Raw genomic sequence first — 26011 nt, forward strand, 5'->3', positions numbered from 1 at the left:
GCAATCTCTCAGATTCTTGACAAGCCGCACAGGGGCTGAGAGAAAATGGCCCCTCAGAATTCTCCATGCCTTTGTTGGCAGCAAAAGGCAGGAAATTTCACTGAATATTCTTCAGGCCAGGGCTGAAATTATTTCAACAGTTTAAAAGGAACTTGGAAAAGATTATACAAACAACAACAACAACAATAATCAGAAAATTATTTCTTGTGAAATTTCAGCTCACTTGAAAGTTCATTTATTTTGGTGGGTGGTAGCAATCAGCTAGGGACCAAATTGTTTCCTGCTACACTAAAAAAAAATTACATAACGTTAAAACAAGATTTACAGTTGCACCCACAATCATGGAGGGCAAAACTGGGGAGGTCATTATGCAGAATATTATACAGTGGAGGACTGGAATTCTTTAATAGATCAGGAGAAGCTCAGAAGAGAAATTTTTCAAAATTTGGTCAAGAAAGTTAGGGTCAGCTCTACTTCCCCACCCCAATTTCTGCACTCCTAGACAAGAGCAAATGGAGTCTATTGAACATGGAATGCTGCCTTTGGCTTGATATCTCAAGTTGTGCAGGACTTCCTTGAATTATTGTGCTCTTATTCCCCCCCCCCATGCATTCTGATCCCCTTTATTCTTCCATTCATGATATCAGTAGGATAGCTACAATTCAGAGAACCAGGAAGAATCTTGCAACACAGGGCACCCACAGCTAAACGCAAAGGAAGTTATTTGCAAGCTGTATAGTTGCTGATGAATTGTAACACACGTAACGAGCAGAGGGAAGAGGAAAATATAAGCAAAGCATGCTACGTTTAAATATACCCTTGGAAATAGGCAAAATGTGTAAAAGAAATATCCTTTTCACCATACATGCTGAAAACTGCTATCCCATTGTGGTACAATGTTGATCTTTACCACGGTGAAATGACTTTGGAGGTTTCCAGATAAATCAAATTTAATTTGTACTCAATTTCAGGGCTTTAAAAAAGGGGGGGGGGAGCAAATCTCTGAAATGATGCAAATTCTTCTCAGAATCTGACACCCATATTTTTAAACGTTCTGTGTCTTCAGATACATGTGTTTCTGTTGGAGATTTCCTGTGCAATATTAAAAACACCCTTCTTGCTTTAAATTTCATTTACAGCGGTGTCCCGATTTCCCCGAGAACATCCAGTTTAACAGCTCCGAAGGTGATGTTCTGCATCTACACTCCTTCACTTAATGAATCGAAAGAGCTATTTGCTGTGAACATCCTGGTGATTTTTGTTTCTTTGTTTCGACTCAGTATAGAGTTGGCGTGGACCCATTTAAAACACAATTTTATTATTTTTTTTAAAAAAGCAATCTTTATTAATAAATGTGTATGTGATTATGCAGCTACACAATACGTGTGTCTGCATTAGTTCCGTCTATAATTAGTGTTATTGGACAATTCACAGCATATCCTTCAGTCTGCGATCAAGATATCAAAACAATAACAGAAGTCTTCCCCAGTGGACAAATGTATTCTGTTGGTCCAGTTCAGCAATGAGGATCGTGTTAATCTGCAGTGGGGCGGGGGTGTTTAATTTCCTTGTTCTGCTTAATATTTCTATAGTATACTTTGATTGAATTGTAACTGTGCCGCTGGGATATGGTCTAACAAATGTCAGGGCAGCCAGGACTCTTAATGCAGAAATCTCAGAGCTGTATTAGACGTCTTTCTGTGTAAATAAGGAGGCGATTAATATTTAACCCTTGGGGAAAACATGAGCATAATCTTAAAGCCAGAAGGTCTCTGCCTTGGATGAGATTTCAATGTGCATGAAATGTGCAGCACATAGACCACATCAGCATGGCCACTTCATTCAGCCATGAAGATACAGGCCTGGAGATGGGTTTTTACAGTCACAGCTAATGTAGATGGTGGACTCACAAGTCCCCTTTGAACCCCACACTAGCTAGATGCATCTCTTGGCGCGTAAGGGGATGTGGGTGTGTTTGCACAAGGCCATTGGCTGTTGCGTGTGCTTGGCTGCATGTAAAGTGAGATGCTTTTCCTTTGTTTCAATACCTATGGCTTTTTAATTTTAAAAGTGAAGATCTTCCAAGCTGGCTGGCACAAACCTTCCAGTGCCAGGCTTGTATGAGAAATTGCAGGCAAGGAGGGCCAAAATAAATAAATACATTAATTGTGCCACAGGGCACAGGGTGGTGGGGAAAATATGTTGCCCCGACCTTGAGACAAATTTCAAGGGGTGGGGAATCAGACCTTGCATTGATTCCTCCTTTCTGCTGCTGAGGAGTAGCTCCTCTCATCCAGGCCTTTCATTGTGCAACAAGTGTGCAGAAAGCTGCAAAAAAATTGTGATGCTGCCACAGTGTGTGTGTGTGCCCGCCCTACTTTGTGCTGCAGAAAGTGCCTGCTTATGTTCACGGAGCCCTTTATTGTTGCATGGATGGCATTGTTGTGGTACAAAATCGTAGTTCCAGGAATTTCAGGAGTTGTGCTCGTCGCACATCAGGGACTGCTGGTGCAACACCCTTTGCCACTTTTCCTATTGTCATGGCTGTATTTGCTAGAAGGACTTGTCTTCCCTGCACCCCACCTTTTCACACTGTTTAGCTCGTGTGCTTTCTTTGGACTCCCCAGATGAACCAGCGAAATCTGTAGCTCTCATCCTTTGCAGCGATAAGGTGGTGACGAAGAAGAGGGCTGAGGATTCAAGGGCCTAGAGTCGGGATGGCGAACGGTGACCCATCCAGTAGACAATGCCAGATGGGGCTGGAATGGTGACACCTGAAGGGCCAAAGGTCCCAATTTATGAGCTAGGAAACCCAGCAGGCACAAACTACTTATGCCCCTCAACGACATGGTGGAAGCAAAACTGTATTCACCTGGGAAGGGCCATAGCTCAGTGGCTTTGCATGCAGAAGGTCCCAGGTCCACTCCCCAGCATTTCCAGATAGAGAGACCCTCAGTCTGAAACTGGAGAGCCACTGGCTATCAGGGCTGGGCAAGATGGACCAATGGTCTGATGGGAACTTTCCTATCTTCCTATGTTTCTATATAGCAGTAGTTCTGAAGCAAGTCCTGTGGCAACATATTAGGATACTAGCTACTCCTGGGTATGGGGGTTCTGAACCGGGACCTGGTCAGCATTTACTGAGTTTTGGCACTGACCACGGTTTTAGTATATATTCCCATATTACATTAAATTGCATTTGGGTCTCGCCATGTGCTTGAATATCTGACTATTCGTTGTGTGTGGAAGACTGACATCTGCCATAGCTTTCCATCTGCATTACAGACCAACTGAAGCAAGGCCCAGTTTTATTCTCATGGGTGAAAAAGCATCTTAGGAACGGCCATGCCCTGTGTCTTTTATGGGAAGCGTATGCGAAGTATAGTATATATGATTCCTGTTTTTCCATGCCTAGATCCAGTAGTCTAAAATGTAGAAAATATAGGATATTTAGATAGCTACTATATTTCTTACAGGACAGTGGTGGCTGGCCTTTTCTGACCCAAGGGTCGTACTGACAGTCACCCCTGCACGGACCACCTGTCATTAGTGGGCAAGGTCAAAATATAATTTGTGTGTTTGTGTAAATGTGCCTTCATGCGTGCGTGTGCGCGCGCGCACACACACACACAAATTGCATGTAAACATGCAGGCATACACACACACACACACACATACACAACTCTTTCTCTATCTGTCCCTCCCTCAAGGCACAATGAGGGTCTCTTAAAAAATCATCCCCACCCAAGTATGAAGATGGGGGAGCACAATATGTGATGAGCAAAAGGCTGTGCTTCAAGGACCACCACCACCACCACCACCACCACGGAGAGAGCTTTTGCCTTTTACTTTTTGCCGAGACAGCACTTAACCTCCCAGTCTCAGTACTCTGATGCTCAGTGCTGTGATTGAGAGAGACAAAACTCCTCTACCTGCTCTTCAGAGGAGTATAATCTCTGCCAGGCAGGCAGAAGGATTTAATCTTTTCATCTCCATGCTGAGCACTACAACACTGAGATTTGGAGGCAAAGCTGGAGTGGGTTGGCAGGCCACTCCTCGCAGCTTCCCCAATCTGGCCTGAGGACTGCGGTTTAGCCTCCCCTGCTTTGGAGCAAGGTTTGGCATGTGAGTGAAGTGAAATATATACCCGCTGGTGGTGCTTTCTCACCACTGCCACAGGTCACCTGCAGGTGCTTCTTAAGCTGCCCTTATCACAAAGCTGACCCACTCCGAGCGCCATGGTTTGCAAGCTCCCCTCCATGCTGCGTTTACCAACTTGGTGCAACCGCACTTGTGCCATGGGTAGCTGTTGACTCATTGGCGTCTGACTCTGTGGAAAACAGTCAAGCAACGCAGCCTCTAGGGGCGTAGGAGGGAATAACCAATCATCTGCATTTCAAAGTAATAATAAGCATTTCAAAGACAGGGATCCTCACTGGGAGGCTTCCCAGAATTCAGTTATATAAGAAACACTGTCATTAGTACAGTATCTTTGATCTGAGTTGTTTTCCCCTACCGCACCCTCATGCCACACACTGCTGTGGCAAGGATGGATTTGCGCTAAGTACGAAAACAAAGCTTCTTGCAATAAGTTGTTTTTAACATTTAGCCTTAAGACCCCTTTCCGTCAGTGATAAAGAGTTGAAACTATGATGCTGTCATGGACTCCCTTTCTACCCTTCTGTATAGTGTTCACTACAGTGTTGCCTCAAGATATAAAGCACTTTGATTAGATTTCTTAAGTCTAATGGAAATCGTGCATCGGTAATTCGATTTATTTCTCCACATATTGCCTTCTGACTAGTTTTTCTGTAGCCTTTCCCCCCGTTCGTCTGCAAGGACACTTCATCGCCATTGCCACAGACACTTTTATATATCAGGGAGCTGACACCTCATGCTGCTAAAAGTGTTTTGTGTATTGATCGAAGTCTCTCTCACACCCATTCTTCTTGACCAAGGTAGTGTGCTTCTTCTGCCGCCATCGTCTATCTCCACATGACGCCCGAGTGTCGTAGGACCCGATGTGACAAATCCCACAATGTTATTGTAACTGGAATTAGAACTACCAATGCTGGAGGTGTCTGGGATTTTTAAAAGGAATAAATGCTCGTTTTTATTTTTATTTTCAAAGAGATTTTCAAAGGGCAATGATTTCCCTCCCCACCCCCATTGGTCTTATTCCTATTTAATGTCCTCTGTTTTGAAAGGAATCATTTGAATAATAGAAAGATTCAATAATCTTGTATCAGGATGAACTGCTAAACGAAGTAATATGACTTTTCATAATGAATGTGTTATATTATTGTATCTTCATACGCTCCATATTTTTCCATCACCTGAAAACATGCTGAAACCTTCCTTTTCCACGTCTGCATGGACACTTTATGGCTATCCAGTAATGCAGTTTTTCTGGCACTTTAAAAGAAAATGTACTCCACTTGTTTTTCTCCTTTCCAGAATCCACCAAATACTATCTCTTTTTTGATTATTTCTTTGCATTTGTCACTTTGTCTTACTGAGCATGAATAAAACAAAGATGAATAAGTAGATACTATTTTTGTGGTCAGCTGAAAAAGCTGCCAGTAGAGAGAGTATATATCTCCTGTTTTGGAATGTCCTGATAAAGTTGCTGTCACAAGATATGAATAAATACCCCCTTACTGACATTTTTAAACAAGCACAAATAATATTTGTAAAGACAAATTTTAATTTTATTTATTATAGTAATAAACTATTTTATACATTATAGTGTCTTGCCTCTGCAGTGTGTGATTTTCTGCTTGGACAAATGACTGTAATTTTAAGTTTCTTTTCAAAGGCTGCCTGATTATTTCTGAATGCATGTGAAAGAACTGATTGCTCTGCCATTTATTTATTTTTTAAAAACCTTTCGAGTTCTCTCTCATGGGAGGCACTGCCCATGTGGTCTCTGTGCTTTTGCAGACAGGGACAGCTCTGAATTCCGTAATTGGGGATTCCAGAAATTAATTGTCACAGTTCAAGATTCCAGAGTTCATTACAAGCAGGCCTTGGTTCTAGAGTTTTAATTTATTTACCACCCTTAGGATTCCAGGGCAGTGCTCAACAATCTACGGGTGTAATTCCTTTAGTCCTCTTAAGACTGTTGCTCCAGGAGAGGCTTCTCCTTTAAAAAAAAAGGGGGGAGGAGCAGCCAATTTTTGCTGTTTAGCTTCCTCCCATCCAGAGCTCTCCCCTAAGCAAAACCTGCTGCGGGCTTTGGGAAATCAGTGAAAATCACCTCTTTCTCTGCTAGCAGACACCTCTCCTGGGTCAAAAGCCCTTGGCATCACTGGGACATAACCCTGTATTCCAGCACAAAAGGCGGGGGGGGGGAGGATAAATAATCTAACAATAAGTTAAAATAGGAACATTTTCTGAGGTGGCTTCCCATTTGTGGAATGCTCTCCCCAGGCTCACCTGGTGCCTTCATTACACATCTTTAGGTGCCAGGCAACAACATTCCTCTTCTCCTAGGCTGTCATTTTCTGTCACGGTGTTTCCTGAGTCTCAGACAGAAGCGAGCTTTTAATGTGTGAAGTAGGAGTTGGAATCTAGCACGGTGATTGGTCAGTTTCGTTGCTACCACCTCCAATGGCAGCTTCATTTCCTTTCCTCGTGTTTCCTGAGTCTCAGCCTCAAGCCAACGTGGAAGTTACTGTGAGCTGTCAGCTGTGTAATATGAGGTAATGCATGTGCTTTGCTGTATTTCTTCCCCCCTGATTTGAACTATAAAAAGGTGATTTTCTTGAGTCAAAATGAGAGTACCCCTAAACATTTTTTTAGAAAAAAACACCACTGGATTAAACAATTGATTGTCAGGGGGTATTGTTGGTTATTGGTTGTTGTTGTTATGTTATGTGTCTTGTGTTTTTACACTGCAAATAACCTGTGACCTTCAAATGAAGGGCAGGATATAAATTTAATAAATAGCAGCAGCAGCAGCAGCAGCAGCAACAGCATTTTTGCCTGGCACTAAAAAAAATTGCAACGCAGGTATCACGTAAACCTCTTTGGGGAGCACAGTCCACTACAACTGGGGCACCACTGCTGAAAAGGTCCTTTTCTGCTTGCCAAACCTTCCTTTTGCTGATGGATTCACCCGGAGAAGGCCTTCAGCAAATCTCAAAGCACAAATCAATTACTATGAGAAGAGACACTCGTTCCAAGCACGTGGCTCCCAAGCCCTTTTTGTGCTTTGAAGGTAAGAAGCAGCATCTTGACCAGGTCTTAGAACCTAAGATGTAATGCTCTTGGTACCAGGCCCTTCAATAACTCTTTCTGCTGCAGCCTCACTTTCCTAGTCAAATATACCTGCTAGTAGCAGCCACAGAGATGATAATAACAGGAGCCAGACCCTGTTATGCTCAAGAATGCTGTGCTAGCCATTTTCCAGCAGCCAGACTGCTGGGGGGGACGGGACTATTGATCAGGACTCCTAGCATCTCAGCATTCTTGGGCATAATAGAAACTTTGTCAGTAGCCCTGGTGGCAAGGCACCTGCTAGTTCAGCTGCCATCATTCTCAATGAATGAATCCTGAGGTTCTGCCATTCAGATCCAGTCATAATTCCCCTGTTCTTCGATGGATGATGAACTAGAAAACTTGATTTTGTGTAGATGTCTTATTCAGCACCAGGGGAAGTATTTGATTGGGGCTTATTTTATACAGTTTTTGTTTTTTTAAAAAAAAATGTCCCCATCTAGATGAGCTGTACTGCTTTCTTAAAAAACAAACCTTAGTGTTTGCACATGCCTGCTATGCCACAGGAACCTTTCCTTCAGCGAGAAGAGGCACAAATCCACAGCTCAGCATACAGCAACACATTAATTCTGTGTCCAGGGCAGCTGTCTACCAGCTCCACGCAGGCTAAGACCCTACCTGCCCGTGGACTGTCTCGCCAGAGTGGTGCATGCTCTAGTTATCTCCCACTTGGACTACTGCAATGCGCTCTATGTGGGGCTACCTTTGAAGGTGACCCGGAAACTGCAATTAATCCAGAATACGGCAGCTAGACTGGTGACTGGCCGCCGGGACCACATAACATGAGAGATCTGCATTGGCTCCCAGTACGTTTCCGAGCACAATTCAAAGTGTTGGTGCTGACCTTTAAAGCCCTAAACGGCCTCGGTCCAGTATACCTGAAGGAGCGTCTCCACCCCCATCGTTCAGCCTGTGTTATGTACTGAGTTGAATAGGCTCCAAACTGCAGCAGTCTGATTGGTCCTAGAACAATAGGATCCAAAATGCAGCAGTCTGATTGGTCCTAGAACAATAGGATTCAGAATGAAGCAGTCTGATTGGTCCTAGAACAATGCAGCAGTATGATTGGTCAGCAGGAACCACCCAATCATGCTGCAGATAGAAGTGAATCCACAACCTGATTGGCCTACAGGAGAATTCCAGAATTAGCCAATCACATGCAGCCCATTGTGTAAATAATGTATATAAGCAGATACTTTGAGGGGACTTTCATTCTTCCTCCTCACCACTATGAGCTGAATAAAGAGCATGAAATCACTTTGCGACTCTTGAGTATATTTCAGCCTGGACACTGAGATCCAGCACCGAGGGCCTTCTGGCGGTTCCCTCACTGCGAGAAGTGAGGTTACAGGGAACCAGACAGAGGGCCTTTTTGGTAGTGGCGCCCACCCTGTGGAACGCCCTCCCTTCAGATGTGAAGGAAATAAGCAGTTATCCTATCTTTAAAAGACATCTGAAGGCAGCCCTGTTCAGGGAAGTTTTTAATATTTAACACTGTACTGTTTTTAATGCTTGATTGGGAGCCGCCCAGAGTGGCTGGGGGGACTCAGCCAGATGGGCAGGGTATAAATTAATAATAATAATAATAATAATAATAATAATAATAATAATAATAATAATTATATAAAGTCAGGCCATTGGTCCATCTAGCTCAGTATTGTCTATTCTGATTGGCAGCAGGGCAACGGCTCTCGAGGATTCCACACAAGGTTCTCTCCCAGTCCTACATGCTGGGGATTCAAACTGGGCAAATGCTCCACCACAGAGCTACAGCCCCTTCCCCTGGACCTTAGCCCCTTGGCAGTTACTTTGTGGGGGTTTCATCTTGCTCCCAGTGCTGTTCCTCATTGATATGAAACTACTGGAAGGAGTCCTCAGGGGATTCGAAGCGATGTGTCACCAAGGGGTAGTCTGAGTCACTGTGGTCCCTGCGTTGGCAACCTCAAGGCTGAGCTACTGAAAGCTGTAGCTAGGAGGGTATGCCGCAGCCTCGCTGCTGAGTAGGACGCCAAGCATGTGATGCCACTTCTGAAAGAACCACACCGGCTGGCAATTTGCTAAGAAACCAAAGGCAGGGTTCTTTTGATGGCTTACAAAGGCTTTATACATCGACAAAAGCACATTAAAATTGGCTTCTTAGCAAATTCGTACATCAATAAAATGGAGCAAAGGCAAAGAGAATAAATTGATGGAAGGAAGGCAGAGAGCAAAGGTAGAGGGAGGGGAACTGAGGCAGCAGATCTGACCCCAAATGGCTGCAGCAAAAGTCATTGCAGGGGTGTAAAAGGTAAAAAGCAACACTACTTTGAATTTCTGGTCCATGGCAGCCTTGGAAAAGTATCTCTCACCAGGGCTTTGTGAGATCACACACACTGATGTCCACAAATCTCCTTGCAATATTTTTAAAAGCTGTATAAATGGTAAGTAGCATCAGTGCATGGAAGGATAGACTCTCCTCTTCATTAGCAGTTTTTTTCTTTAAAAAAATGTTTTTATTGATTTTCAGCAATAATAAAACAAACAACCACACATGTGGATACTTCCTCCACGAATGATTCAGATGCATTGGCTCAAAACAGGAGACTTTCAATTACAAAGAAGCAGATGTTCTTCTTGGAGACGTGGAATTCAGAAAGCATGAGAAAGATAAAAATATAAAGCAACACTTTAGCAAACTGATAAATTGAATCATGTGAAGCCCTCAGTTCTCTCAGTTTCTCACCTAATGTGATGATGTGCTCTGGGCTATTGTCTTTTAGATTTACAAAAGCAATAAAATAATACCTTGTGTTAATAAATGAATTATTTTTGTGACAACATGGTATCGTTTTTAATTTACTTGTCAATTTTTCATTTATGTAAGCCAAAAACCACACTTACCAATACCACTAGTCAACAGTTGCTCATTCGAGGCACCTCCAGAATTCAACTCTTGTTAATCAAGCTGCCATGAGAAGGTGACCGATCAAGGACTTGCTCTTAATGTCCCTGTCCAGAAAGAGATCTACAGCCTTACAGCAAAGGCAGAATTCCCTGAATCTACAGCAGGCTGTTTTCTGCTGCTCCAGAGAAGCGGACACGGAGCAATGGATCCAAACTACAAGAAAGAAGATTCCACCTAAACATTAGGAAGAACTTCCTGACAGTAAGAGCTGTTCGACAGTGGAATTTGCTGCCAAGGAGTGTGGTGGAGTCTCCTACTTTGGAGGTCTTTAAGCAGAGGCTTGACAACCATATGTCAAGAGTGCTCTGATGGTGTTTCCTGCTTGGCAGGGGGTTGGACTCGATGGCCCTTGTGGTCTTTTCCAACTCTATGATTCTATGATTCTATGATTCCTGCATTGGCTGGGGGTTGGGCTAGATGGCATTTGAGGTTCTCCTCTTTCCACAGGGCAGGTGAAAGTACAAGTGATATGAAAACAACATCATTCTACAGCTTGGCCCCAACGGGTGTCTGTCGTACTATGATCAGAGCGCATTCCTCGTCTCGCTCCTCTTCTCCTGGGTCTCGAAGTGACATCTCCGAGAAGCTTGCTTGCTGGGAGCTGTCACAACCTGCCCCAAGGCAGGAAGCACACCAGTTTTGATGATCCGTCCATAATAAGCTCCAGTTGTAGGTGATTCATCCCTGCGTTCAGCTGGGGACACATCTTGTTAGGCAGCCTGACGTAACACAGTCCGCAGGCAAAGGGTTATGGGAGGCAAATGCACCTAACCGGCAGTATTTTTATTTCAGTGTTAAAAAAAACAAAAACCCCAGCAAGAAGAAAAGATGGCAGCCTCATTACCCTAAGAGTGTAGGCTGTTTACAGGTAGGTAGCCGTGTTGGTCTGCCGTAGTCGAAACAAAATAAAAAAATCCTTCCAGTAGCACCTTAGAGACCAACTAAGTTTGTTCTTGGTATGAGCTTTCGTGTGCATGCACACTTCTTCAGTGAAGGCTGTGTTATTTTACAGAAACATAGGTCCTGCTTTCCTCAAGGCTCAGGGGTGCCTTCTAATTCTTTACCCAGCACAAATATTTTCTGTAATGCAAATAATAATAATAATAATAATAATAATAATAATAATAATAATAATAATAATTTATTATTTGTACCCCGCCCATCTGGCTGGGTTTCCCCAGCCACTCTGGGCGGCTTCCATAGAAACCAAAAATACACTAAAATATCACACGTTAAAAACTTCCCTGAACAGGGCTGCCTTAAGATGTCTTCTGAATGTCAGGTAGTTGTTTATCACTTTGCCTCTTAAATATTAATATTGCTGGATTTCTTGCTTTGCTGAGTTAACCCAGGGAGTAGGCTTCCTTTTGTGATCCATCAACTTACAACTTTTCACTGAGGAAATTGGCTAATGGACATTTGCCCCTTTTTGGGGGGTATCCTCCCACTGTTGCTCCTCCCCACTTTTGCCGTGGCCCCACCCATTGGCATGTGGCCCTCAGAAGAAACCTTGTGGTCTCTTCCAACTCTATGATTCTATGATTCTAGAAGGTTGAGAAAAAGGGAATGTGGCCCTTGGTCTGAAAAGGGTTCTCTTCCTTTGATCTAGGTCTCCTAGTCCTTGCTCCGCACTCTGTCTACCGCCATACGGACTCCTTTAGGTAGGTGAGCTTTAATGGCAAACTTGTCAGTTTTGTAAAAAGCACTGCTCCAAAGTTCTGGGAAAAATTTGCGTAATCAAGTGACCTACAGGACAAATCAGAAACAGCAAGTTCAGGGCATATGTAAATCGATGTATACTGAAGCAAAAAGAACGTCATGATGCTATTGTTATAATTGACTATTTCATGGATTTTTCTTTTTTAAAGAAGTTAAGCTCCCGCCCTGCTTTGACCTGCTTTGAGCAGATTAGTCAAACTAAGAAACTTTCCATTCTCTGATGTGAAACCGATATGGGAGCAAAGCTTAGTGCACAATTTGTAATCAAGGCAGAATGAGAGAGAGCACCAATTAGTCTGATTGTACCAACAGAACTGTTGCAAAATGGCAATGGCCTTATGCTAGCTTGTTGCATCTCACATATCTCACATATCAAATTTTGATGTCCCTGCCAGCCCTCATGCTGCCAAAATTTGATGTGCCCCGCCCTTGTGCTGCCTTCCCAAGCCGGCTAAGAGAGGCACTGGGCTTTGTGAAGGAGGTGCAAGGCTCTGGCAGGTTCTTAGAGCCCTCCCACCTCCTTCCCAAAGACGGGAAAGTGCTAAGAAGGCTTTGGGAAGGAGGGTGGAGGAACTGAGGAGCCTATCAAAGCCCTTACGCCATCTTCCCAAAGACTGCCTCCTTATGCAGCTTTGGGAAGGCAGTGCTAGGGCTGTGGGTAGAAAGTTGTCAAATGCTGCTGATGGCTGCCAAGCAAGGCCTTGAGGCCATGTTGGACCACCCTGCTCTATCTGAAGGGCTATGAGGCGACAGGCCTCTCCTCTATTCAAGGGACTTTCTGCTCCAACTGCCTGTCAGATTTCAGGGAATCCGATCCCTCCCACGTGGCAGCCAAGAAGCAGATAAACAATAAATGTTCTTACCAAGCAATTTATTCAAGACAGTGGAACCTCGGGTTGCGAATGTGATATGTGCAGGAGGCACGTTCGCAACCCACAGCGTTCACAACCCACAGTGCCGTGTCTGTGCATGCGCGGGTCGTGATTCGGCGCATGCATGAGCACCGAAACCCGAAGTAACCCGTTCCGGTACTTCCAGGTTTGGCATGGTGCGCAACCCAAAAATGCATAACCTGAAGCATCTGTAACCTGAGGTACCACTGTAATTCATAGAGAGCAATGAAGGAATGCAGTCTTCCTATGATAATGGCATTGCTCTGAGTAAAGTCCCACCCCCTCTGTCTCTCCTATTCTACGTCATGGCTGCATCAGCTAATCTGAGCTTTCTGCCTCTGAGCTTTCTGTCTGACTACCCTCAATGCTCGCCTGGTCCTGGGAGCGGGGTCAGGAATGCTTTCCAAAGACACTGAGTCTGTCAGCTGTCTCTCCCCTGGTGCTTCTTCTTCCTGCTGCTCCTCTTCCATTGTTTTCCAGCTTCTCCCCTCTGCAGCCTCTGAACTATGACCTTCTACAAACCACTATTCTAAATGTATACTGTCCTCCTGTTCTCGGGAAGGTTCAGGAGAAGGAGGGGTGGTCCCCAACATTCCTCTTCAGTCCAGTCCCTGACACTGCCATTTAAAGATAAAGATTTCTAGGAAAGGCATGAGGGCCTCAAAGCTGCCCATCAACTGTGAGCAACACCTCAACTGCACACTGAGCAAACAGGGAGGTCATGGTCTTCCCTTCTATGGTGAGATGTATTTCTGTTTTGATTAGAGCCAGTGTGGTCTAGTGGTTAAGAGCGGTAGACTCTTAATCTGGTGAACCAGGTTCGCGTCTCCGCTCCTCCACATGCAGCTGCTGGGTGACCTTCGGCTAGTCACATTTCTCTGAAGTCTCTCAGCCCCACTCACCTCACAGAGTGTTTGTTGTGGGGGATGAAGGGAAAGGAGATTGTGAGCCGCTTTGAGACTCCTTAGGGTCGTGATAAAGCGGGATATCAAATCCAAACTCTCTCTTCTTATTATTTCTAAATTTGCATTTCTGCAGATGAGTCAGGCAAATTATATGCAAAATTGTGGTCCTTTTTTTGGGGGGGGGGGCAATGCGGAAGTGACCACCCTATTCCCAAGACCAGTTTGCTGACACACATATTTACCGGACTGGAATTCAGATGTGCCCCTCTAGGAATTTCATAAATGCTTTTTTGTGAAATGATATTGCCACTCTAATTCCTGGGTACACAACAGCCAGATGGAGATGTCACATGGAGGCAAGAGAGGTGACGCAGGCCAGAGGTTCACATGCCAAAAGAACAAATTATCTCCTCTAGATCCACAACCTTGGCCTCAAAGGAGTAGCTGTCAGTGAAGTAAGCAGTAGGCCAGAATAGAGCCCAATTAGCATGCCATTTTGGGCCAAGATTCTGTCATTTTTGTTCCATGGCCTAAGAGCAGATGGACTGATGGTGTAAATACTTAAAGGTATGGGCTTGCTTTCAAACTGGGTCTTGTGGTAGGTTTTAAACATTTATATTGCATCCATTTTGATACAACAGTGTCAATCAATTAAAAAACAATTTGAGACTGTTTACTGTACCAACCTTTTATTCATCCCTAATCCTTTCTCAAAACTCTTCTCTTTCATTTCACTTTTGTACTCAAATTTTCAACCTTCTTCTATGAATGTGATTCCAAATTAACGATTCTGGATTTAGTTGTAAGCCTTGTTTGGATTTAGTTGAAAGCCTTGTTTGGATTACATGCTAAGCCAAACTATGGTTTAGCGCAGCCTGGTGCAGCAGCAAAAAGGATCAGAGAAGGAGAAATGGCTGTCAGCAGCTCTCCAGGAGATCACACTAAGCCAGGGGTTGGCTTAACATGTCATGAAAAATGTCTTACAGTGAGCCAAGACACTCGTAGTTCACACCTTCCAACATGCAACAACCAAGAAAACAAAGACCAAATCAGTACAAGATATTATCAAAATAGAATCTGTAAACATTTTTTTCCTCCTAAAAACATGTGAAACAATGAGTAACAAAAGATAATAGTATCCAAAAACCGTCTTCTCTTCAAAATTTCTAAAATCAAAGGATCCTGCTTCCAGGTAATTGACTCCTGGGATTTTGGGGGTGAGGGATGTAAAAATGGTACTAGAACACAATTTGGGGGTGTTTTGTATTTTTATTTTTGCCAATAATCCCAAAAAATGGTGGGAGGAAGGAGAATGAAGGTGAATAAAGTGCCTTTTCATACCCCCTGCTAGGACCAAAGGATTCCAATCTCAAAATTTTATTTATTTATTGAATTTATATACCGCTCTATACCCTGGGGTCTCATGCTTAACTTTGGCTGGGTCTCGGGAACTTACCAGATTATATAGTCATACATATCCACATTAGATAAAGGTAAAGGACCCCGGGATGGTTAAGTCCAATCGAATTCGGAAAATGCTAGTCAAATATGGGGTGCAACACTCATCTCTGCTTTCAGGCTGAGGGAGCAGGCGTTTGTTCGCGAACAGTTTTCTGGGTCATGTGGCCAGCATGACTGAACCGGTTCTGGTGCAATGAAACACCGTGACTGAGGTCAGAGTGCATGGAAACACAGTTTACCGTCCTGCTGGAGTGGTACCTATTTATCTACTTGCACTTTGAGATGCTTTTGAACTGCTAGGTTGGCAGGAGCTGGGACCGAGCAACGGGAGCTCACCACCATTGTGTGGATTTGAACTGCCGACCTTATGATTAGCAAGCTCGAGAGGCTTGGTCGTTTAGATCACAGCGCCACCCACATCCCCATACCTACATTTTTTTAAAAAAAAACCCACATTAAAAACATATCTCCAAATAGTTATTGATCTATAAATAGTATCTTGAGAGACAAATACGTTTTTAAAACATTTGCATTGATTTAATGCCCACCCCCCATGTATCTTACAATGACTTCCAGAGTTTCAAAGGCTTTGGCAAATGCATACAGATGAGAAATTCCTACGCCTCTTGATGGGCAGCATGTCAGGATACACTGGGATACTGGTATGGCATTGTACACCGAGAGACACAAGATGGGGTTCATAGGTCAAAGGTCCCTTCTTGAGAGGTCTAGAGGGCATCCCTTCCAATAACTGCTAATGCCTGCTGTAAGTCTGTTGCCATTCAATCCCAACATGAGAGTAGCAATAGAGGAATCCCCAAACAGAGAGTGTCGCCCATGGCCAGCCTGTGAATAGAAGAAACGAGAGATTAGGCAGATGCAGAGCACTAGAATCCAGTGAATGAGCCAGAGATGCAAAGCTCACCAGCTCAGCAACTTTTCAGTATTCGGCAGCTCTGGAAAAGGATGAATGCCACGCAAGGAATCATTTTAGGAAAGGAATTGAAAAGAAAACTGTCAGTGTTGCAATGCTGTTGCACAAACCTCTGGTGCTCTCCCAGCTGAACTACTGTGTACTTGGTGTCACTACACCTCAAAAAAGAGATACAGTGGTACCTCAGGTTACATACGCTACAGGTTACATACGCTTCAGGTTACAGACTCCGCTAACCCAGAAATAGTGCTTCAGGTTAAGAACTTTGCTTCAGGGTGAGAACAGAAATTGTGCAGCAGCGGCGTGGCAGCAGCGGGAGTCCCCATTAGCTAAAGTGGTGCTTCAGGTTAAGAACAGTTTCAGGTTAAGTACGGACCTCCGGAATGAATTAAGTACTTAACCCAAGGTACCACTGTACTGTTGAGCTGGAAAAGGTTCACAAAATGGCAACCCAAATGATAAAGGGAATGGAAGAGCAACAGGTACAACATTTGAGGCTTTTCTTTATGATATATGGTTCATTTACACATCTATACAACCTGAGCTGATGTTGGAGGGATTCACACCATTCACACCGCAAGAGGTTTTGGCTTCTCCACAGCAGCCTTGGACTTAAATAGACCCCAACCATTGCTCTCAAATGCTTCTCTCTGACTCTCACTCCAGCCTGCGGCTTATTATGTCCGTTTTACAACTCGTGCAACCCTAAAACACTTTAAAACTAATACTCATTTGAGGAAAGAAGGGAGGGAACACACTCATTTGCAAATAAGATTTTCCCTTGATCTTTTGTTGTCCTAATCGCTCCTTATCCCCAGGCTATGGCCTCGTGTAGAAGGCTAGTCCTGGTTTAATTTGCTTTTGACAACATTGGAGGCTTTTCGGTTTAGAGAAGAGGCAAGTAAGAGGCATAAGAGAAGCGTTTAGAACTATGAAAGTTGTGGAGAAGGTGGAAAGAGGTTAGTTCCTCCCCCCCACACCTCATGACACTAGAACACTAGATGTATAATGAAGCTGAATGCTGGAAGTTTCAGGGCAGATGAAGAAGAGAAAAAGAAGAGTTTGGATTTGATATCCCACTTTATCACTACCCTAAGGAGTCTCAAAGCGGCTAACAATCTCCTTTTCCCTTCCTCCCCCACAACAAACACTCTGTGAGGTGAGTGAGGCTGAGAGACTTCAGAGAAGTGTGACTAGCCCAAGGTCACCCAGCAGCTGCATGTGGAGGAGCGGAGACGCGAACCCGTTTCCCCAGATTATGAGTCCACCGCTCTTAACCACTACACCACACAAACAAGAAACGACTTTTTCACATAGCCTGGAAACTTGCTCCCACAAGTGGCAGTGATGCCACCAACTTGGATGAAAAGAGGATTGGACAGATTTATGGAGGAGAAGGCTATCGAGCTGGCTATGTTCCACCTCCACTGTCAGAGATGATATGTCTCTGACTGCCAGTCACTGTGAATGCTCTACTGTGTCCAGGTTCTGCCTTGGGGCTTCCCTTTGGCATCTGGTTGGCCACTGTGAGAACAGGATGCTGGAAAAGATGGACCATTGGACAGATCTAGAAGGGCTCCTCTGATGAATAAGGATGCCTGGAGCAGATCTGATGCTACCTGGCATCATCTCAGCAGATGCTCAAGTTAGCCCTCCAGGCCTATTCATGTAATTGAACTGATATGAGCTCAGTCCAGCAGGCCCTGCTGCCTCATACCTTTGATTCATTTCAAGCTCTCTCTTTTATCTTTTTCTGAATGGAGAACTAAAAAGAAAAAGGAAGGTTAAGCACAGATGACTTTCTTTTCGGTCTTGGCAGAATGCTCCAGGCTTTGGAAGGAAGTGAAGCAAAATAAGGCGTCCTTTCATTTAAACCATCTCTGGAGAGTGGGCATCAGGGTGAGTAGGAAAGAGAGGAAGTCGGAACGAACACAGCTCTCCAGAAATGCTAAGGGGAAATTTCATTCCACTTAGGCTTGATATCAAATTCATCATTACAGGTTTTTGTTGCCGAGATGTGCAAGGACTCTGTGATTTAGGTAAGGCCAAAGCACCCTTGAAATGACTGCTGTAAATGAATGGTTCGTGTGTTCTTATTATTTGATTATAGAGAAGGGTACAGGATGACATGCAGGTCATCACAGAGAAGCTGAATTCTTCGGTGACATCATTGGAGTCTGCTTGTCACATTCTCTCCTCCTCACATTCTCAGCTCTTCTTGAAGCACTTGCCTCTACCTGGATTTCTACAAACATTTTAATTTGCAAAAATAGAACAAGTGTCCAGAAGTTAGGGAAAAGTGTAGAAAAGTAGACTTTTCATTTTTCCTTTTAAAAGTGATGTTAGTTGCCTTGTGTGCTTCGTAAGTGAGCTAGAAAGACAAGTCATCAAATACTGAAAAAAAATCAGATGATATCAATGTCCTTCAATGAACAAGAGTTGCTAGCTTAACACTGTGAGTTAAATGAGTGATTGTGGATGTTGACGAAAGATGAGCAACGTTTCTTAACTTGAATATCCGTGAATAGTCTTCTGAATGGGCAACAGGCCTTTTTTTCAGCCGGAACTTGCTTCCGCAGTGATGCTGGTGGTGGAGCAGTCGAGTGGAGAAGGGTTTCCCCCCAAAAAAGTGTTGCTTGTTTGCCTCCCCCCAAAAAAGCCAGGAGTTCTTGCACCTCTTTTTCTAGGAAAAAAAAGCACCGTTGGGCAATATACATGCACTGGTGTAGGTCTCAAAAATATGTGCTTTGCTGGACACGTAGGTGAGAAAAAAGAGTTTGGGATGAATAAAGGTTGAACAAATGAGAACCCTTTGAACTTCTAGCTGGAGTTAGCTGAGACTGGAGGCAAAGCCTTGGGGCATGTGTGTGCTCTAGAAGCTGTGGGTAAGGAGTGCCTGCTTCCTTCCATTATGCTCTGCTGGTATATTGCAAAAAACAGCACAACTTTCCCCTTCCAAAGGAAACTAACTGGGAATGCTGCTCATGGGAATTCCCAATGGTCAGGGAAGTAGGGAATGCAAAATGAGAGGAAAGAAAGCATTTCTGATCACTGCTGCTCAAAGCAAAACCAACAAGAACGTGCTGATTCTGTACAGCCCCTGTCTCCCAATTTCCTTTGGAAATCATAAAACTGGAATCCAGATTCTGCTTTAGAGTTGCAACACCTGCATTACAAGCAGCAAGGAACTGCATGTGGGCCAGTTGCGTGGAGTTGCATGCAGGCAAGTCAGGAGCTGGAGTCAGGAGATGCTCAGCAATAAAAACACCAATGCCGGTGAAGTTAATTCTTCATTCATGGAAACCCCAACAGCTCAGGTGATCACAGCCAGTGAACACAGAAACTCTTCCCAGCAGGTCTTGCCCCAATGAGCCAGTTGTGAGGACTCAAGGTCCCTGCCTTCCCACAGCAGCCTGTCTCCTCCTCTCCAGAGTTTTCCCCAAAGAGCCAGAGACTGTATCTGCATGCAACTAATCTTCCCTCTGTGTGTTCTGGGAGCCCAGGGGGGACGGGAGCTGGTCGCAGCAGGAGGGGGAGACTCTCTGGATTCTTTTTCTACATATAATTTTTATTAAATTTTCTGTTTTACAATTTAGAATACTCATTTAAACATCCGTAAAATATTAGTGACTTCCCTTCCTCTCTTTCCATGCTTCATTTTGCACAAATCCCTGCATATTTTACATGAACTAAACGATTCAGTATTCCATTATTACATCCATCAAAACATATTTGCACTGTTGAGTTTATCTTAATGCTGCCAAGGTTTTCAAGTGTACAAAATCCGCCCCCCCATATATTCAATAAACATTTCCCAAACTTCTCTAAACGTACAGTGGACGCTCGGGTTGTGAACGTGATCTGTGTGGGAGGCACGTTCGCAACCCGCAGTGTTCACAACCCGCAGAGGCACATCTACGCACGCGTGGGTTGCGATCTGGCGCTTCTGCACATGAGGAAAGCGCAATTTAGCACTTCTGCACATGCGCAACCCCTGAAACCCAGAAGTAACCCGTTCCGGTACTTCTGGGTTTCGGTGGGTCCGTAACCCGAAAAAACGCAACCTGAAGCGTCTGTAACCCGAGGTATGACTGTATGTTCTTCTTGTTCTCTTATTCTATATGTTAAGTCCGCAAGCTGCACATATCCCATCAGCTTAAGTTGCCATTCTTCTTTTGTTGGGACCTCACTCATTTTCCATAGAGACTCTCTGGATTCTTCAGCAGCCTGCCTCATCTCTGTCTCCTGCCCGCCCCCTCCTCTCCTGCCTCTGAGTCTAGACTGCTCTCTATCACAGCCTCTTCCTGCTCACTAAACCCTGCTGCCTCTTCATCTTCCAACACCTCCACCCCCTAGTCTTCTACCTCTGACCATGCATCGTCATTCCCCCACCAATCCCCTGGCTCTGAGCCTTCTCCCCCCAGCTGGGGCCTCTCACCCCTCCTCTGCATCCAGCCAGTCCATGACACCGCCCCAGAAAACAGTAGGAACATTCTAAGGTTCTTCTTTTTCTTCTAGGGGGAAAGAATCTCAAGGAATTTTCTCAGGGAAATGTCTTGAGAAACTTTGGCTCAGTTCAAGGAAGGAGCACTAGCACTGCTGCAATGGAGAGCCTCAGCGGGCAATGGGGAAAAGAACCTGACAGCATTCTAATGAGGGCTCTGAATTTCCCTGCACTGCAGCATCTGTGGAGTAAAACTGAGCAACTGCATGAGACTTCAGTTGTTCTTAATAGAACTTTTCCTGCATTAGAGGCTTCTGGGCTGTTCAATAAAAGCTGGGAGAAAAAATCAAGCTGTGCTCCTTTGGCCCAATAGTAGCAGCACTTGGTAGGATTGCTTTGCAACACTGTCCCCACCCCCAACCCCCACAAAGACAAAAGGCAGAGTGTCCAAGTGGTTGGTGCAGCTTGATTCTATTGCAAGCCCAAAAGGAACAAATAGATGTTGGCTCTAAACGTCTCTCAGCGCCTTCCAGTTATTTATTGCATTGTATTGCATTGCAGGAAGATAGGACTCTTACTTTACTCCAGATCAGGCCATTTCTTCATCAAACCCAGCATTGTCTACTCTGACTGGAAGCAGCTCTCTGGGCCAGTAAAAAAAAATAAATTAGGTTGCAGGTGATGGGAACACATGGTTCCTTCCAATTTAATTGCTGGATTAAATACCTATAGTGGTATTCAGGACGTGGGTGATGCTGTGGTCTAAACCACTGAGCCTCTTGGGCTTGCCGATCAGAAGGTTGGCGGTTCAAATCCCCGCGACGGGGTGAGCTCTCGTAGCTCGGTCTCAGCTCCTGCTAACCTAGAAGTTCGAAAGCACGCCATAAAAAGTGCAAGTATATAAATAGGTACCGCTCCAGCGGGAAGGTAAACGCCGTTTCTGTGTGCTCTGGTTCCTTTACCTTTTTTTTTTAGTGTTATACAACACTAGTCCTACTCAGAGTACCATTAAAATTAAAGGACACAACTAACTTCGGTTCATTCATTTGAGTAGGTCTTATTCCACCCCTACAATTTGAGTTTTATTAATTGGTTGGGGGCCAAATTTATTTACTGGGACCTTAAAAGTCAGGAGACATTTTTACATTTTGAAACTATTTTGGTTCTGGTTTGTTACAGCAATAGGACCTGGAAAAACTGGAGAGCTAAAGGCTGATATGCAGGGGTGCTATTGAAGTCGTACTTGTTTAAAATTCTTCTTTATCTACTGATGTATCCACTGAGTGCTGTGTTCTGCTTATGAATAGATAATGGTTGTATTTGACTAGGAACAATAGGGGGTTGTTGGTTTTTTGGGGGGGTATATTAGGAATCACCTTTTTTACCAACCTGATCCTGCTCTTGGGAGGGGGGGGGAATCCACTTAGAAAAGTGAGTTTTGGTCAGGATATGCAAAACTTAGCTCACAATCCCAAACTCTCTGGGTGTGGGTGGGTGTGCATGCATACATGCACATGTGTGTGATGCTACCTTTATGTATATGAACAAGAATTTATTCCCTACTCAAAGCAGTACAGTGGTACCTCGGGTTAAGAACTTAATTCGTTCTGGAGGTCCGTAACCTGAAGCGTCTGTAACCTGAAGCATCTATAACCCGACGTACGACTGTATAATTAATTTAAATTTTATAAATTTTATCAATGGTTCCTCTTCATCCTGGAGAAGAGTGACTAGTGGGGTGCCACAGGGTTCTGTCTTGGGCCCGGTCTTATTCAACATCTTTATCAACGACTTGGATGATGGACTCAAGGGCATCCTGATCAAATTTGCAGATGACACTAAACTGGGAGGGGTGGCTAACACCACAGAAGACAGGATCACACTTCAAAATGACCTTGACAGATTAGAGAACTGGGCAGAAACAAACAAGATGAATTTTAACAGGGAGAAATGTAAAGTATTGCACTTGGGCAAAAAAAATGAGAGGCACAAATACAAGATGGGTGACACCTGGCTTGAGAGCAGTACATGTGAAAAGGATCTAGGAGTCTTGGTTGACCACAAACTTGACATGAGCCAACAGTGTGACGCGGCAGCTAAAAAAGCCAATGCAATTCTGGGCTGCATCAATAGGAGTATAGCATCTAGATCAAGGGAATAGTGCCACTGTATTCTGCTCTGGTCAGACCTCACCTGGAGTACTGTGTCCAGTTCTGGGCACCACAATTCAAGAAGGACACTGACAAACTGGAACGTGTCCAGAGGAGGGCAACCAAAATGGTCAAAGGCCTGGAAACGATGCCTTATGAGGAACGGCTAAGGGAGCTGGGCATGTTTAGCCTGGAGAAGAGGAGGTTAAGGGGTGATATGATAGCCATGTTCAAATATATAAAAGGATGTCACATAGAGGAGGGAGAAAGGTTGTTTTCTGCTGCTCCAGAGAAGCGGACACGGAGCAATGGAGCCAAACTACAAGAAAGAAGATTCCACCTAAACATTAGGAAGAACTTCCTGACAGTAAGAGCTGTTTGACAGTGGAATTTGCTGCCAAGGAGTGTGGCGGAGTCTCCTTCTTTGGAGGTCTTTAAGCAGAGGCTTGACAACCATATGTCAGGAGTGCTCTGATGGTGTTTCCTGCTTGGCAGGGGGTTGGACTCGATGACCCTTGTGGTCTCTTCCAACTCTATGATTCTATGAAATGGGTTAAATTTATACCCCACCATGAGCATCCCAGGAGCTCAAGGCCGTATGTGTGGTTCTGCCCACCTCATTTAATCCCCACAGCAACCCTCTCATGCCGGCTAGGTTGAGAGGCCCAAGATCACCTAGTGAACTTCGTGGTTGAGTAGGTATTCGAACCGTGGTCTCCCAGACCCATCACTCTGACCACAACACACTGACTCTCACATATATATATCTGCATGGTGCATAGAAGATGCCTCTTTGTCAAACACCCCCCCCCCCAAGCATCTATTTATGCTGCCAAGGACTAAAGATGGCATTTGGCTCCCAAGTCCCTTTTCTAATTTGAATCCTCTGCACAATGCACGCGGCAACTGTGCATCAAACCATACATGTGATCAAAGGGGCGGCTGCCGTTGCCAGAGCTAAAAGTAGCTCAGTAATTGAAAACAACCATTTCCTGCAGTGAATCGATGTTGCAAAACTTGGAGCGGGATATTCTGCCCCCGTCCCTCCCCCACCCCCATTCTTTGTGGCAGGCAATAGATCTTCAGCAGTGTATAAAGCAGCAAGCACTTTTTTTAAAAAAAAAAACCAAAACCAGGCTGCATGAAATCCAGCACTCAGCTTGCCCCCAAATCGTTTTTGGGGTTTTTTTGTGCTTTGTCAGATGGCTATGCTGCCAGGAGGAGATTTCTTGAAAGAACAATGCCTTGCTGTCATTATTTTTTTCCCCCAGCTCGAGAGGTACGTGCAAATTAATGCAGGGAGGACTGCGGCGCAAGTGAAACGCAGAGTGCAGGGCTCAGAGGTTTCCATTAAATTTTCCACAGCTTTTTGAGAAAGCTCAGCTTTAAACAGCTGCTTCGGTAATTGATTTACGCAGGGAGAGAAGAGCCCAAATCCTAACCAATCTGTGATCAATAATGGTTTTTTTCTGCAGGCTGAAAAGGACGCTGGGGGCTGGGGAGTTAACAGTAGGTGGCATGCAGCTGACTTTGACGCCTTATTTTCTCTTTTCTATTTGTACTTGCTGTAATAGTCAATTGAAAACGTAGATCTAGATCCTCCTCTGTCAGCAACACTGATTACCAGCCAGGAGCCTGTTTATTTTTCAGTTGCCAAAAAAAATGGGGGCGGCGGGGGGGAATCAGTAATTTTCATCTGCTCCACTTGCTTCTGACATTTTAAATCTTAATTTGAGTTTAAACATCATCTAAAGCTAGGGCCAGCGTAGATAAGATTTGCAAGACTGCACAGTCAAGTGCCTGCATTGTGTACATCACAGGAAGAGGCACTGATAAAATTTGATGCAGATAGAAATAAAATTGGGGGGAAAATACAGCCCTGAAGCAATGAGTCCAAAAAAGAGAAGTACAAACAAAAACAGCCCTTGACCGGTGTAGTTCCAGAATCACGAAGGCTATGGAAACAAGGCAAACTCAAATGCTAAAGAGGAATGTGCCAGCCGTGTTTCTGAGAAAATGAACTTTCAAGTCCTCGTTTTATCTTACTTCCTGACAAATGAATTCACAGCAGAGGCGTATTAGCTTCTAGGGCAGTGGATGAAGTGGAAGAAGAGAAAGCTCTTACAGTACGTACCCAGGAACAAAGCAAGATCGTCGTGGCCCCATCTGCACGACATGTACAGTGGGAGAGCATCTCTTTCACACACCTAAGCTCCCAAGCTCAATCTTCCTCAACATCTACACCTAGGGGTGGGAGAGACTCCTGCCTGAAGCTCTGGAGAGCCACAGCCAGTCATTGCAGACGATACTGAACTAGATGGACCAATGGTCTGACGTGGTCTAAGGCAGCTTGCAGGGTGTTCCGAAGACAAGCTCTTCCACACAGCAATGAGAGTTGTTCTCTTTTGTATCTGGCCACCCTGATAAATAATCAGTGACCGTGTTGCTCTGCTCTACCCCACACTTAGCAGTAATAGTTGGTATGTTTGTTTGGCAGCATGTTCACACTTCTGTCTCGGCGGCATCTATGCTGGCTCTGTCACATGCACAGAATGGAAGACGTCAGGATCCTCAAATAATGTGATCTGTGGGGAGCTGTCCTCAGGCACCAGGCCTATGGGCAGACCAAGTCTGAGCCACAAAGATGTCTGTAAACATGACACGAAGGCTGGCAACATCAACTCTGCCCTGAGTGCCTGGAGACACTTGACGGTCAGGTCATGTACCCGCAGCAGTGATCAGAGGAGGAATGGCTGCTGGGAGAAGTGCAGAGAGAAGAAACACCTTCGTGCATCTCAGCAGTGAAGCCAGACAGCTTCATCTGCCCCAGCTGCAATAAAACATGTCTCTTTCACATGTGGTTTCTACAGCCACAGCAGGCACTGTAACTTGCCAATGGATTGACTTTACCCCCTCTGGCACACTCCTCCATTGTCTCCCAAGACAGGCAGATGCCAACAGAAGACTACCTAACACTATACATTATTTGCTGTCACACAGTCTTTGCAGGAAACGAGCCCAGTGCAAATTGCATCAACCCTCTTCAATATTGCATTATTTTGGTGCAGGGCATGCAAGGAATCTTATAAACAAACAATAGCTTTATGAGGGGTACTAATTAGGAGCTGCTACTCCATTTTAAGAACCGATCTGGGTAGCTCCCCAGGAATGCCAGCAGCATGGATCACTGCCCATGGGCAAAGGCTATGTAACAAGGCTTAGGGACGCATCCTGCTTAGGAGCGGACCCCATTCTGAGCTTCTTCAGGTGTCCAGGAAAT

At 44.6% G+C, this 26011-nt stretch overlaps 2 protein-coding genes across 10 annotated transcripts in view; one reads left to right on the top strand and one right to left on the bottom strand.

Moving 5' to 3' along the window:
* The window catches only part of KCNH1 (potassium voltage-gated channel subfamily H member 1), a 222793-nt gene extending 217047 nt beyond the window's left edge, over positions 1 to 5746 (top strand). For all 4 annotated transcript variants that reach the window (XM_083494257.1, XM_083494254.1, XM_083494255.1 and 1 more), the window contains exon 12: positions 1140 to 5746. The gene's annotated coding sequence lies outside the window, so the exon portion shown is untranslated. The remainder of the gene's footprint in view (positions 1 to 1139) is intronic.
* The window catches only part of HHAT (hedgehog acyltransferase), a 569735-nt gene that overhangs the window by 379875 nt on the left and 163849 nt on the right, over positions 1 to 26011 (bottom strand). For 4 of the 6 annotated variants that reach the window (XM_083494583.1, XM_083494585.1, XM_083494581.1 and 1 more), the window contains one exon: positions 14415 to 16049. In XM_083494583.1, coding sequence (XP_083350709.1) covers positions 15958 to 16049 — 92 coding nt within the window. In that variant the 3' untranslated portion in view covers positions 14415 to 15957. Of the gene's footprint in view, positions 1 to 14414; positions 16050 to 26011 lie in introns of those variants that run through there. The other 2 variants (XR_014523561.1, XR_014523562.1) reach the window with 1 other exon arrangement.

Source organism: Podarcis liolepis, assembly GCF_965112155.1.
Source record: "Podarcis liolepis genome assembly, chromosome: 3".
NCBI classification, from domain to species: Eukaryota; Metazoa; Chordata; class Lepidosauria; order Squamata; family Lacertidae; genus Podarcis; species Podarcis liolepis.